We start from the raw sequence: 15044 nt of genomic DNA, 5'->3' as shown, positions 1-15044 counted from the left end.
GTGGGTGGGAAAGAGCTGCTGCCAGGCTGACAGCAGCTAATGAAGGGTGTCAGCATCTTTCCTAATTCCTCGCCTGCTTCCCTTTGTGAGGAGGCTGCAGCTTCTTTCTCAGAGCACAGAGATTATGCGCTGACTCATAAAGATTAATTAAAACCGAAATTGCCGCTTTTAGCTGTGTGATGACAGGGAGACCCTCGCTGCAATAAATTTTGTAAGAAGATGGACCTAAAGGGAGTTGCTGGGAAAGGCTGCTCTTCCATCAAACTGATGGAAGAGTTTGTGTCCCATTCCCTCCTAAAGCCGCAGAGGCCCACACAAAGGCACTACCAGCATGTAACACATCTTGTCCCTTAGTCATCAACTAAACCTCTCACAGAGGCTGACACTGCCTGCAGAATTCCACTTGTGCACCCTGACTGTTCCTCATTTTCTCCAGGGCTTCCCAGGTGACATTGGCCCACCAGGAGAAAACGGTCCTGAAGGTCTGAAGGTGAGTAGAGCGGAGACTGCAGCTCTGTGTGGGGTTGGAAGCAGCCAGGGGAAACAAAGTAATGGGAAGAGGGGAAGAGAGAAACCTCTGGAGATTCCTAAAGATTGTCCTGGCCAGCATCTCAGCTTGGTGTGTTTGGCTTGAGGTCCCTCCAAGTGCAGCGTTTTCTTTTCTTCAGTTTTTTTTTCTGTTACAGAATTGACATTGGATAATGTCCCATGACTGTGAAAGAGACTTTCTCATTTTAATTGCCCTTGTGGGCTTATGTTTCTATTTTCTGAGTATCTTCTTCTTTGGCTGTTTCTCAGGGAAAGCCAGGAGCACGAGGTTTACCTGGGCCAAGAGGACTGCCTGGACAAGAGGTGAGTGTCCTCAGCTCAGAAGAGGTTTGATTTAAAGAACAACGCCGACTTTTGTAAATTAATGCATGCTGAAATGGTGTCCGTGGTTTAAAATGCTCTGGTCCCTCTGAATCTGGAAGCAGAGGCTTATACTGAGTGATCAGAGACCTGCAGAAGAGGAGCTTCCTCAAAGCTGTGATCTCCAGGTCCTGTGATCTCTGCCTCCAGTCACTGCTGGCATTTGCAGATCCTTAATTCTGCTTTGGCTTTGCTTTTAAAGCTTGTTGGCCCACCCCCAGATGGGTGTTAGAACCCTTTTCCCTTGCACAGACATGGCCTGGCCTGACTTTGGCTTTCTGCTCCTTTTAAGTGTGTTCTTTTTCAACCATGAGACCTGCAGACTCTGCTCTCTCACATGGAGAAACATCCCTCTGTAAAAAGAGAAGGAAACGGGAATTGCTGCTCTGTAGAAATTCATTTGCTCAGCATCCTGGAGCTTGCAGTCACCACTTTCACCTCGGAACTTGAAGCACCATTCCACTTGCAGTCGTTAAGAAGGGAACAATTGTCATTGATTTAATTGTCCTGGAGCTGCAAATGCACTATGGGAGCAGCAGAGAATGTCTGGGTTCCCCGTTTATCCTGCTGTAACTCCAGTGACATCAGTGTAATTTCCTCTCACTCAGGCCAGTGTAAGCTGTTTGTCCAGAGTCACGAGACATTGTGTAAATAACACTGAGCACATGCATGGGCAGGAGCTCGTTTTAATAGCACTAATAATTCTTAACTTTTTCTGGGAACTCTTCTGCTTGTTCTCTAAATGGGATTAATGCAAATTAGCTCATTTATTTGCAGTGAAATAGGAAAAAAAATATTCCAGACAAAATACAAAGGGAATCGAAGCCCTGCATTCCAGGTTCAGGCAGGCATGACCAAGCTGCCTTCAATTTCCTCTAGTTAGTGAGTGTAAAAGTAAGCCCAAAGACATGGACATGGAGTTTGGTGCAAGCTGTGCTGAAGGACTTTGAGTGTGCAGCAGAGCGCAGCACTGTGCCCTTACTACTAAGGTCACCCTGGGCACTGGGTCAGGGCTCTGAATTACATCCCACTGGAAATGTGGAATATTGTGGGTGGCTTGTCTGAGCCCATGGAGCTGGGTTCCTGACCCCCAGTCCCACCCTCAGCCTGTCAGTGCCCCTTCATTACCATGGCTGACCACCGAAATGAGAGCAGCCAGCCTGTGGCTGCCAAGGGCGCTTTTAATTTCTCTCTTGGCAGTTGGTTTTAGACACTTGAGATAATTTTTGTGAAGCTTAATTGAAGGTCTCTTAGAAACTGAGATCTGATCCTATCACATTAGAAATTGGTGTAGAGCCAAGGGAGAGGACCGAGTCCAATTGCTGTGTGAGATTTTGTGATAGCTCCATCCTGCAGCATGTGTAGTCCCAGCTGAAAGCAAAAGGGAAACATTCATACAGTTGCCAAATGGTTCTCTGGGAAATTTTGGAACATGCTTTTTTGGGGGGAAGGAAGAGGAAAGGGGGTAAGAAAGACAAAGAGTAAAGAGCTCTATAGCGTTCACATCCCTGCCAAATCAAATGAAGCAGTTATGGCAACATGTTCAGTGTACCCTACTGGCCAAATCTGGCCCATCATAGACCAAATCAACTGGCATTGCCTTGGTCAATTTTTGGATGGCTTTTACTGGCAGGACTTGACTTGAGATCTTTTTTCCTGAGAAACCTCGGAGCCTGCTTTAAGACAGAAGAGGACTCAGCTGTTAAAATGTGACAGCTGAGCACACAGCCTGTGTTTAACTGCTGCTCATACTGCAGGCACTTCATTCTTGCTGCATGGTGAGTCCAAATTTTGTCACTACTTTGCCTTTTATTTTAATTTCTTTTCTCCTCAGGGAGATGAAGGACCCTTAGGACCACCAGGAGTCCCTGGTCCAGAGGTATGTTTCAGTCATTTATTCACTCAGTTATTACCAGCTCTGATGACCTTGCAATGGAATTGTAGTTAAATTCTCATAAAGCTTCAACTCCTCCTGGTTTGGGAAGTTAATCTGCCCTGCTATGAATTATTGTCTTGTCCAGGACTTGATTGATTGCTAGATCCAGGATGGCTGAAAGTCCAAGAAGTGTCTTGCACAGGGTGTTGAGTTTATGACTTGCCTAAAGTCTCAGACCTTAAAAAACCCTCTAATGTTTAAACAGTTCATCCTCAAGATAAATGACACTGACTGGAAACCATCTCTGTAACCAGCCCTGATGTTTCTTCCTTGATTTATAGTATTTTTCAATGAGTAGAGGAAAAAGAAAGAAAAAAGACTGGACAGTTATAGAGAGTCCTTTTGATGTCTGTGATGTATCACAGAAACACAGTTAGAAGAAGCAAAAAGAATATTGTCATATCCTTGAACTTGCCAGCTCAGGATTTTGTAATGGGTCTGTACATAATTGTCACCTCAGGATAGTAAAATATCCTGAAAATGGGTAATAGGTGGATCAGAAAATGAATGTTTTATCTTTTATCATACAAACATGTAAGCTGCACCTGTGACCAAAGCAGCTGCAAGCTTTTGATGTTTATGGTTTTTCCATGTATTCCAGGGTCGATCTGGTCGGAAGGGATTTCCGGGAACACCTGGTCCCAGCGGTCCAAAGGTAAGAAAAGAGTTTGTTCCTGATCAGGGAAGCAGTGGGCAGAAGGGAGGAAAGGAAGAGGGAAATGTCTTTTCTCACCTTTACCACTCTCCCAGGTATTCATTCCAGAGAGAACAAGAAAACTGAGGGTTCCTCTTTTTCTCAGGATTTTGGGGTCTCAGCTTCTGCTTCTTTCTTCAAAAAGAATGATGGTGCATTTTTAAGCCATTATAAACAAGTGTGTTCCTCCTTTGATATTAACCAACTCCTCCCTCCATCATCATCTCATTTTCCATTGCTTCTCCATGGTTTTGTTCTAAAACAATGCACATCATTCCTATCTTTGCTGCCTAATTATCAGCAGGAGCCATCCCAGGGCAGTGCTCTCCACAAACCCACACTCGAAAGGAAAGAGAAAAACTAAAAAAAAACAACCTCTTCAAACAGTAAATAGCAAAAATGTGTCTGGCAGCACATCTGGAGTATCTGCCTACTGAGAAAATACAGCTGCTGTCCTGGAGACACTGCTGGTTACTGGAGAGCCTGGCCTCTGGACAGCCCATCCAGGGGCACTCCGATTGCCTCCATGTGCTGCCACAGCTGCCCTTATCCCTGGTGGGTTTGAAATCCTTCTCCTTCTGCTTTCTCCTTCACCCCTCATCATTTTCATGCTCTGAACTCCTTCTTCCTGCACTGGGATTTATCTCACGTAGGTTCTTGCTGTGGTCTTCCTGTGGGTGCTCCATGTGACGGTTACCTGTGCCTGTCTGAGGTTTTATAACAACAGAATCAGGGTGCAGCATTGCCTGGGAGTATTTGAGTTGTTGTTTCTTCTTATGCTTTGTAAAACTTTGGGATAAAGTAAGCAGGACTAGGCCAGGCCTATGCCACAGGGCAGTAGACATCTTATGTTTCAATGTGGTTCTCTGAAGGTTATTTTTCTACAGCAGGACCAGCTTTAGGAGCATTTTGCTCCAGAACAGCAAGTGTTTGCTCCATGTTTGTGTCAACATTGTTTCTTACTTTGGATTACCTTCCAAGTCACAGTTGGTTTTGTAAAATGTTGTTTCTCACAGATTTTCCCTGATTCACACACAGCAGCCCAAATCATGGGCGTACAAAGAGCCATGTTGTGCCCAGGGTGTGGCTGGCAGCACCAAGTTACCCATGTGCCCTTGTCTCCTTGTCCTGCAGGGTGAGCCAGGAAACCGTGGCCGACCAGGGAAAGTTGGTGAGCAGGTAAATTCCTTATTTTCCTTGTCTCTTTGATGATCTCCTCTGTACAATGTGTCCTGGGTGCCCAGAGTGCCCGCAGAGGGCAGTGGCCAGGGACTTCTGGCCAGCTCAAAGCTAGCAACAGCCCTGGTGCTCCAGCTTCCAGGCTTTGCCAATGTAGGTTTTAAGGGTAGGATCCTCTGCTTTGGGTGCTATGTTGCTTTCACTTCCCCTGGATTTTTGGGGACTAGAGGAGATAGCAGCTGAAGGAACCAGACCCTGGGGAAGAGTGACACTGAGCTGCATTTTGTTGTAATTCCACAGAGAAAATTCTGCTGGTATAGCCCAGGACATGCATTATCCCTGTAGGCTTCGGGGGAACCACAGGCATCAAGGAAAGAGCAACAATTGTTCCCATGTCTCTATGATTGAAACCAACAAACTTGTCCACCAACAACCCTGAAATTGAAGCCGCAGAGCCTCCAGCATGTTCTGTGTGTTCCTGCATGACCACACCGAGCTGGCTGTAGCAGCTGGTCCTTGCACTGGGGGTGTTGCTTCTCACCACAGCTGTCTTTCCCAACACTTTCCCTGCTGGATGGTCAGCACACTTGGTTTGGTTTGGTTTAGCTTGTCGGCCTCTCTGGCTCTTCTTTGCTCTGTATGCAACAGCTGGGGGCCACTTCTTCCAAGGGTTTCTGACCAAGCAAGTCTAAAAAAGCCAAGGTGGATCCTTTTCAGTACCAGCAGTCTGATACCAGCCTCAGTATATATCAAAGGTGGTTATTTCTATTTGGAAATTAGAGGCATTTCTGTGTTAGGGTTGTTAATTTGCTCCATGAAGAGCAGCTACTGAAGGAGCAAAGTTGTTCCCCATATCTGAGTTCTAGTTGCAGTTTTATCAGATTCTGCACGATCTCAGGCAACACTTCCCAGTGCTTTGTGCCTCAGTTTCTCCTTCTGTGGAAGGCATGAGACAGCCCTGAGCAGTGCTTAGCCCGCCCAGCGCCTCCTGTTCTGAAGTGGCACCTGTGGATACAGTTAAAAATGAATATTTAGAAGTGCTTTGATATCCTTAACAAGACATTGTTCTTGAAGGGCAAAGCATCATTAGGATTATTATTCTTTAACTTCCCTCAGGACTGACCTTGGATGAGAACTCTAGGCACTGTTCATCGAAAAGAAAACACAGCTTGCCTCTGCTGACACTGAAACCAGTGCAGTAGTAGGAAAGCTGCCTGTGTTATTCTTAGTCAATTAGTCTCTGTCTAGAAATATCACCCAGAAAGTTTCCGTTTCCAAACCAGTCAAGTCATTAGAACAAAAATGTCTCACCAGACTAATGAGAAATAATCTCGTCTCCCATCACACCTCCTCTGAACAATGCTGGAGTGTTGGAGTTTCCTTCCCCCCTCCACTTAAACTTCAGCAGTTGATGTTGGGGCTGGATTGGTTTTTTGCAGAGCCCTGAGAGGATGGGCCCGGGCCCTTGGCACTGAAGACACCATCACCTCACCATGTTTTCTCTCGTGGAGACCCTGATGTTTTCTATTCCACAGTAAGGGTGGTCACACTTCTCAATCCTGCTGCTCTGCCTGACGAATGGGTTCTCTCAGAGTAGAAAACCTCAGCATAACAGCACGAGAAGAGATAAGCCATTCATCTCATTGGAGATTTCTTCCCTTTCTTAGGAACATCTGTTTAGGAAAACATGGGAGTTTCTGCAAGGTTTCCAGTGATACTTGAGCTCTCATTGAAAAATGAGGTTTTAAGCCACAGGGCAGTCCCTGATGTGTTGTTTTTCCACTGCAAGGACACAGACTCAGGAAGATCATTCATTAGATGCTTGCTGCCTCCATGTGCTGGAAGGAGTCCAGCTGCTGGGCACCCCAGTACCCTGGAAATATGTGGGTTAACCCTTGCTTGCCTGTAGATGATGTCAGAAGGATATGAAGAGGAATACGGGGCCTCTGGCCAAGGACGCCACCAGCCTTCCTGTCCCAGAGCTGGGAATGCACAGCCGGAGGATGTCACCAAAATGTCCATGTTGAAGGTCAGAGAGACCTGTGGGAAAAGTAACCCCCTGCAGCAGACAGGAAGGTGCTGCCATCCCAGCAACGCCCTGCTTGGCACTAGAAAATCCCAGTGAAGAGTTGTGCTAGCTGAAAGAGACCTTAATTAACTTATGTCCTTAATGGGACTGGGGAGGTCCTGTCATAGCAGGAGCAGCTGTTTGAGTCCTTTCCCCTGTACAAGAAGTGACAGCCCTGCTCACTCACAGGGCTGTGTCAGGGTCAGCCACGCACCCATCGCTCTGTGCTGGGAAGGATGGCCAAGGCTCCTTGGAGGACTCTTGTCCTTTAAGGTCAAAGTATGTTGTCTCAGTATCAGTATTCTGGGATAATTTGTTAAAGGACACCAGCACCAGCTCCTTCATGTTTTTCCCCTTCCGAAGGAGGAGGGGGTGTAATGTCAGGTTTGCAGGCGGGGTCTGACATGAGGAGCTCCTGATTGTCTTGGCCAAGGTCAAGAGGGTCACCAAGAACCGAGCAGGGAATTGCATTGGTGTTTCCCACACCTTAGTGCTGCTCCTTTCCCAGCCCATTTACTTTCTCCTCCGGGGCATCTCTGACCTCCAGACATCTCGGTCAGGGATTTTCAGGCACTGTGGTGCTCACAGCCTCTTTGGTGTGACACAGTGTTTCAACAACACGTCTCCACTTTCCCTTTCCTCACTCCCCAGGGTGGCAAGAGCCCAACGTGGTGCCAGGGCAGGGCTGAGCCTGGTGCACAGGGGGTTAAACCACATGGCTGTTCTTTGCGGGTCAGAGCGTCCTCCCTTAAACTGTGATATTTACTGTTTTACTTTCCCTTTCTTTCATCTGAATGGGAGGATTGTACATTTACTCCCTCCCATCCTTTGTCCCTGGTTTGTTTTGTTTTGAGTTCTAGCGAACCAGTAAAACAGAAAGGCCGTGATCGGTTCCCGCTGGGAGCGACTGGCGGTCCCGTCCCTGGGAGACCCTGCTCACGCTGGGCTCGCCGATCGGTTGTTTCTCTCAAATGGGCTATGATTTATGCAAGGCTTCATTGCTGACTTGCTCTCTGTTGATGGAGCCAAGAGGGGGGGCTTAATTATAACAGGGCTGGACAATAAATGGGGAAAGCGAGACAGGAGTTAGGAATTACAACCCACCAGTCCCCCCTCCTTTCCTTCCCCTTCCGAGCCCCCAGCAACTTTTTAACAATCTCCATCTCTTTTCCACCATGCCCTTGGCTGGGGAATACAGCAGACTGAATCATGAGCGACATGCTGAACTCCCCTCTAATATAAATGTTTTACATTCTTTCCTGTATATTGTAGGCCTTTATCCGGGCAGCCACCGCTGCTGGGACTTCACGTGCATCATTACACACACTGCCTGGAGTCATGTTTGATGCAGGCCCTCTTTTCAACCCTGGGAACCTGAGAAAAATATGTTGCACCACAGACATTTTAGTGTAATGACCACAGTTCATGTCTGCTTTGATTAAATATTTGCCGTTGGCAGCTCTTCTGGTTCTTAAAACCTAAATCTCCTTGCCTTTAGTGTCTATCCCATTTTGGCCAGTGAAGAACATCATTACCCAATCTCCCCTGTTTTTTCTTATACTCCTGATAATTTACTGAGATTTATTTGGTGTAGACATATCTATCTCGATTTGTGTCTGCTTGCAGACACAGCAATGTTGGTTAATTTAGCCCAGAGCAGACAGTGCTGGCTGCAAACACTGCAGAGCTACTGTGCTGGAAGCAGGGTCCCTGCTCTGCATCTCCTGTTCACACCATGTCTCACACAGGGAGCAGTGGCATCTTCCCCTGAGCAATACCCCAATGCACCAGCGCAGGCAGAATTTTCCCTGGGTTTGGAGTGAAATGTTGGCTGTGCTCCCCTTCCATCCCAACACTGATCTGTGCAGCAGGGCGAGTGTTGGCCATGCCAGCAGGTTTCTGCACAAGCTGCCGTAACAAGCAGCACCTCTGTGACAGCCCAGGGAGTCTCAGGAGGGCACTGGGGGCTCTTGGTGTACTCAGATCCCTGCAAACCCCTCTGCAAAGCACCAGCAGGCCAGCTTGGGAAGCATCACCAGTACGTCTGGCTTCGTGATCCAGATTCCTGAGAGACCTTTTAGGGTGGAAGAAGATGCTGCTATGGATAGTTGAAGGTTGGCCTTCAAGCCTGAGCTTGGATATGCAGCACCCCGTGGAAGGGAGTTTGAAACAGTCTTGTTCTGAATGGTACCACCACTTGCTGCAGAGCAGGGATCCTTCTTCTGCAGGGACTGGCCTAAGGAACTAGAAATTTCTTAAAGAGCATATTCCCAGGAGGGAGAGTTCTGTGGTTTTCCAAGAAATTGGAAATGAACAAGAGATGTATTCTTTCTTGCTTTATTGTGTATTTTTGGCTAGCAATGCATTTCCCTGTTGCATCTCATTGCTTTGCCATTCTCTGACATAACATTTCCCTTCTTCATGGCCTTGGGCTATTGGAAAAATTCAGAAATTGGATGCAGTTGTGTACCTGCACTTGTGTCTAATTGAAAGGACAATTGATCCAGCAGCCTTCAGCAATGCCACCCAGTGGCAACCTTGCATAGGCAGATGTTGCAGACTTTTCTGCTCTCCCACTGATTCCTGCACTGGGCAATCTGTGCCGAGTCCAGCTCTGCTCGCACGTGTCTGGTCCGTGTAGTCTGGCCACGATGACACTCTTGTGCTCCAGGACTGCCTCAGCTTCAGACTCAAAGGCCATTTCAAAGCAAAGACCATTTCAGAAAAGTTGGTGACACCCCTAAAGGATAGTAGAGCTTTTCTGTTTGTCATCCCATGGCTAACTGGTATTTCCATCATGGCACAGTGGCCTGCCAGTTCCCTGGACATCATCTCTGGATGAATTTCTAACACAAGCGTCTAACTTCAGGCTCTAACATACCCACTGGGCTTTTTGCCTTCTCTCATGAGTGTTTCCAAGTACTTTTTACCTGGATGTTGCTCCCACACCAGAGTGACAAGTGCCACTCACAGCAGAGTTGTGTGGCTGCTCCCTGCAAGAGGCAAAGCCGGCTGAGCCTTCCAGTGAGCGATGCCTTTGTTGAGCCCATCAGCCTGTCTCAGTGAGGAGCTCCTGTCTCCAGAGATCTCAAAGGATGGCATTTAATTAACATGAGGAATATTAAAGCACGGAACCTCTCAGTGTTTGGAGCCAGAAGCTGTTCCCTCTAAAAGTCATTGGAGAGTGACTTATATTGCGATTTCTGTCTTGGAATGGGTCTGCTGAGTCTCGTTCATGCAGGAATAGGATGAGGCTGATTATTTTGTGTTACATCTCTACACTGTGAGTGTAACTTCATGGAAAGGGAGAGGCTTTTGGTGACAGAGGTTGCACAGCCTGTGAGGATGCTGCTCCAGGCGCTGTGTGTTCCTCTGTACCTGGGCGCAGTGTCACCTCACACTGTCACTGTAGGGGTGTAAACAGACCCTCAGCGAGGCACAGGCTCCAGAGAGCTCCTCTAAGAACTGCACACATCTCAGGCCAGCCATGAACAGGGGAAGCAAGACAGAAGGAGTACAGAGAGGAAACTTTTCCTTCTTTTCTTGCTGTTCCCTCAGAATGGAGACAGTGGGGTGAAAAGCTTGCCCTTTCCTGAGAACATGTTCCAAAAGTTGCCTTGCTGGTGTACCTTTTCCCCCATGGTGTTTGTTCTTGCATAAAGGAACCTCACAATTTATTTTGAAGATTTCAAATTATTCTAAAAAAAGAAGAAGAGCACTGTGATACCACTGGAAAATCCATCCCCTGGCTCCCACTTGCTCAGCAGCCACCCCCCAGCACCAATCAGACTGCTGCCTAAAATCAAACAAGCTGGGGCACAGCTTCCTTTGACACCACCCATGCCAAGTGTGGGCAGGTTGTGAAGTGTCTCAACAGGAGATGAATCCCTTTAGCTACAGACTCACTGGAGGAACTGAATGTAGATCTCTGTCTCCCAGTGACCCTTTCTGGGGCCATGAGAACGCGCAGTGAGAGTGAATGGCCACAATGGCAAAGAGGATGGTCCCTTGTATCTCCAGAGCCAGAAGCCACTGGAGCTGGTAGGGAGGCTGCTACATGTTAATTCTCAGGAATCTTTGCTTGAGATTGCATCTGTTTCCATCTTCCTAATTAAAAGCAGTTCTGTTTGCCTCTTTGTTATCCCGAACGTTGTTAAACCCTGAGCTTAGACTGGAGGTTTGCTCCAAGATGGTTTCTGGGTAGTGTGTGAGATCCACTGCCCTGCTGGCCCCTCTGGCTGAGGGGACCTTTATTTCCTACTGGCATCCCACCAGCATGACACTATCCAGGGCAAAACTAGTCTGCACAAAGGGCTGAGGCAGCTTGGATTAACCCAGAGGAAGTCTACCCAGTCCAGCAGCTAAAATGATGGTAAGTCTCTGTGCAACCCAGGAGCTCCCGCTGCAGATGCTCTTGGGGAAACTTTTGGGAAAAGCTCGCAGAATAAAGCCACACTATGGACTCGGTCTTTCTATGAAACACACTTCACTCATCCACTGTGCTGTGTGTTGTGGTTCTTGCAGATCCTCATGCTGCCATTCCAGCTGGTGCCTAAAGCAGAACCAGCTGTGGAGTTAGACATTCCCGTGGCTGGGAGCAACTCCATCCACTCTGGTAGCCAGTAGGAATTACTGAGCATTATACGAGGGATGGTGTGCTATTGTAACCAGCAAGGTGGACCAAAGGAACTGTTTACTTTCCCAGCAAATAAAAACTGAAAATTAGTTGTGCTCTTCTCTTTCCTCAGGGTCTAATGGGTTTCATAGGTCCAGTGGGGGAGCCTGGAATAGCAGGAGAAAAGGTAGGATTGCTTGCGATGAAATGGTTGTTGTAACTTTTGCAGGATGAGGGAGGCTGGGGCGGGAGAAAGGTTGTGGAGATTCAAGTTGTCATGTGAGTGCAACACCCAGCTGGGAATGGAGCACATCCAGGGTGTCTGAGCTAGACTAGGACCAGGCCAAAACCATCCACTTCTCATTCAGGAATTAACATGCGCTGCCCTCCAGGGAGATGCTGTCAAATAGTCTTTGAAAAATTAACTTTCCTCATTCATAACATGCCAGATGGTTTGTATTTAACAGTCAGCTCTGGTTTTTATGGGAATGAGGGATCCATCAGCCCTGTGTTGCTGGTCGTGGGAGGAGTCCATGGGATTGAGGTTGCAGATTTGTGCAGAGGTGTGCTCTGGGTTGCCAGAGGGGTCACGCAGGGCCAGGGCTGAGCCTGCATTGAACAGGAGGTCTCAGAAATTTCTCAGGTGTACAAGAGTGCAGCCACTCATCTAAGCAAAGGCTGGTCCAAATATTTCCTTTTTTATCTGATGAGGAGCATCCTGTCTGGCTGCCCCTGACTGCTTTGGGCACACTCAGGGCTGGTGCCCTCTTGTGTACAGTACAGACACACACCTCTTCCAGGGTGAAAAAAAGGGCTTTATTTCACATAAAAACATAAAAGGACATTAAATTGTTCTCTATTAGAGTGTAAACTTTTATTTGGAAGCAGCTCCCAAAGACAAATCATCTATGTCACTCATTGTATCTCACTTGCATGCTGCTGGTTTTTGTTGGTGGTTTAATTATTCACAGTGCAGCCATAAAGATAGTGAAGAGCATAAAATGATGCATTCCACACATCAGTGCTCTCTTTCTCACTTTTATTGCTTCAAGCCCTGTCCTCTGGGTAATGATGTAAAGACTGTGACAGTTATACTGTGTTTGCTGCAGATCCATTTTATTGTCTGTCCGCAGCAGCCTTTGGAAAGGCCTTTCCATCCTGTGGGCCCTGGTGGGGCAGTAGCAGAGTCAGCCTCAGTCCAAGTTGTCAAGGGCCACAAGAACTAAAAAGAATGACATGATGTGGGGTGCATTTTAGAGAAGGGAGACAGAGGAATAAAGAGTCTGTGGTGTGTCCAGGGTGGTTACACAGAAAATTGGTGCCTGAGTGAGCTGTCTCATTGGCAGCTGCAGCCCTGAATTGAATGGGGGATAAGGTGTTTGCCATGCAGCAGATGTGGGAAGATCTTTTTCTCCATTCCATTAAATTAACATCTGTCCCTCCGCCTTCTGTGCCAAAGTCTTGACCACATGAGCTATCCCCAACTTCCAGATCAGCTCTGTACTGTGATGATGTTACATTGGTGTCAAGGCAAACCCAGGCTGTCCTTTGAAAATCTGCCTTTGGAGATCCTCAGCACAGCTGGGATTTCCATGAGGCTTCTCTACCAGGGCAAACTTAGGGATGACAGAAATAGCTATCATCAAATCAAAACCTCAACCAGGCCTCCAGTTGGCATAGTATCCTACAGCTTACTATGCTCTTGTGAGCTAAATGAAGTGGGAAATATGCTTTCATTAGACATAGCTGAGTCAGCAATCTCCATCCTGAGAGCTGCAAAACTTAAGACTGAAGCCAGTAGAATCCAAAGATTATCAAAGAGAACAATACAGTTAATACACACTTAATAAAATCCATCCATTCAGGGAGAAAAAAAATCCGTACATTGGTTTACAAGGGCCAGCTGGTGACAACACAAACTCTGGGGTTTGTTTTTAATAAGCTCCTTAGAGCCCAGAAAATATTTGCCCTTACACTTTTTGCTGCTGGAAGGTAGGTCAGATTTTGGGCGTAAACTAATTGGCAGCATTTTCTAAATCCTCCTTCCTCATCCCCCTGAGCACACAAACCTAACAGACCTAATTCCCAGTGCGTCCCTGGGGCTGGAGGGAGAGTACAGACAGTTGTGTGGGAATTACCACCGTCTCCCAAAGGAGCTGTTGATGTCCCATTGCTAAAGCCACACCTTCATGTCACCCTCACATCAGCAAGTTGTGGTGCTCGTGGGGGCTTAACCATCTTGTCTCCTACTTTTGGGTCAAGGATGTATCCACAGGAAGTGAGATGGTCTGCATGTGGGGATAAGTAAGACTTTTGCAATGAATAAGTGATGTTTTGGTACATTAAGTTTTTTAACAGCTTGTTTTAGAAGGGGTCTTATCTTCAGGGTGGGCTAGGGAGTCATCCAGCTCTGAGCCCCTCATAAATCAGACCTCCAGGTCATTGTTGCTGGCACTGTGGTCTCAGTATGAGCCACAGGACAGGGAGTTCCCCCAAAACACCCACAGTCTCCTCTGAAAGCACCAGGCAGCATGTGTTTCTTCCAGCTTGATTCCCTGCTCTCAGCAGGGCCTTGTGACAACAGATTTCAAATCCATGGCTCTGAAAATGCCAGCACACGTAGGGATTGTGATCATGCAGAACAGGCATGTCATGCCTTGGGTGGGAAGGGCTGGAGATTTCCTTGGGTTCAGTCCTAGCACTGTTTGGAATTGAAGATGGTGTGCCTTTTTCCTTCATACCTTGGAGGTTTTGATGGCAAGAGTAAAGTCCCCTTTCTTGAGATATGGAGGATAAGTTAATTCCTGCAATCCTTCCACTACTCTGATGAGAGGGATGGAAAGAGAGTGATTCTGGAAGCATTTCTGGTAGGATGGCATAGACATGAATTTGTGGGGTTTTTTAGTTGTTTCATTGCTCTAGATCACTCTTCCATATGCATCTGTCTCTCTCCTAGGGTGACCGTGGCTCAGTGGGACCCCCAGGCCCTCCAGGAGTCAAGGGGTCGATGGTAAGGAGTAAGTCTGCATTCTCTCGCTCTTGCAGCCGCCTCTCTGTCCTAGCCAAGGGTGCAGCTTCTCCTGGTCTTTTAGTTCCATGACAACAGCTGCAATTTCTTCCCATGTCTGTGGGGATGGGAATGGCCATTTGACTGACTGGATATTGGGGTGTAGCCTCAATTGTGTTCAGCAGTTTCCCCTTCAGAGCAACACTGGTTTTCGAGGTATGTTCTGTGGCTCCATCAGCTGAGGACCTGCTGTGTCAAGTGGAGACAACCAGGAACTGAAGGATTGCCTGTTCCCAAGCCTCTTGAACAGACAATGCCCAGGAACAAGGATCTGTCCAAGCTGCCCAGAGCAACTGGAAATACAGGGAGCTTGGGCAGCACAGTCACAGGGCCTTGCTGTGCTCTGCCATTCAGGGATCTACATTTAGGAATTTAACAGTGGGGACCTCAGCTGGATCTTGTCCTGCTCTGACATTTTTTTCCTGTCTGCCATAGTACAAGACCAAAAGACACATTTTCATATTAATTCAGCCCATTTTCTTCTGGGCTCCTCAGAAAATCTTGCTGCTGATATCACTGGCCGGGTTGGAGCTGGGCTATTGACAGCCTGGCCATCTCCTGCCCCTAAGCAATTTT

The 15044-nt window shown here is 47.4% G+C and overlaps 1 protein-coding gene across 5 annotated transcripts in view; it reads left to right on the top strand.

The window, feature by feature from the left end:
* Positions 1 to 15044, top strand: part of LOC125336677 (collagen alpha-1(XXVII) chain B-like) — a 146887-nt gene that overhangs the window by 77894 nt on the left and 53949 nt on the right. For all 5 annotated transcript variants that reach the window (XM_048325571.1, XM_048325570.1, XM_048325568.1 and 2 more), the window contains 7 exons: positions 437 to 490; positions 799 to 852; positions 2744 to 2788; positions 3447 to 3500; positions 4674 to 4718; positions 11535 to 11588; positions 14358 to 14411. In XM_048325571.1, the coding sequence (XP_048181528.1) occupies positions 437 to 490; positions 799 to 852; positions 2744 to 2788; positions 3447 to 3500; positions 4674 to 4718; positions 11535 to 11588; positions 14358 to 14411 (360 nt within the window). The remainder of the gene's footprint in view (positions 1 to 436; positions 491 to 798; positions 853 to 2743; positions 2789 to 3446; positions 3501 to 4673; positions 4719 to 11534; positions 11589 to 14357; positions 14412 to 15044) is intronic.

This window comes from Corvus hawaiiensis, chromosome 21 (assembly GCF_020740725.1).
Source record: "Corvus hawaiiensis isolate bCorHaw1 chromosome 21, bCorHaw1.pri.cur, whole genome shotgun sequence".
Lineage (NCBI taxonomy): Eukaryota > Metazoa > Chordata > Aves > Passeriformes > Corvidae > Corvus > Corvus hawaiiensis.
This window is presented reverse-complemented; position numbering and strand designations above follow the sequence as displayed.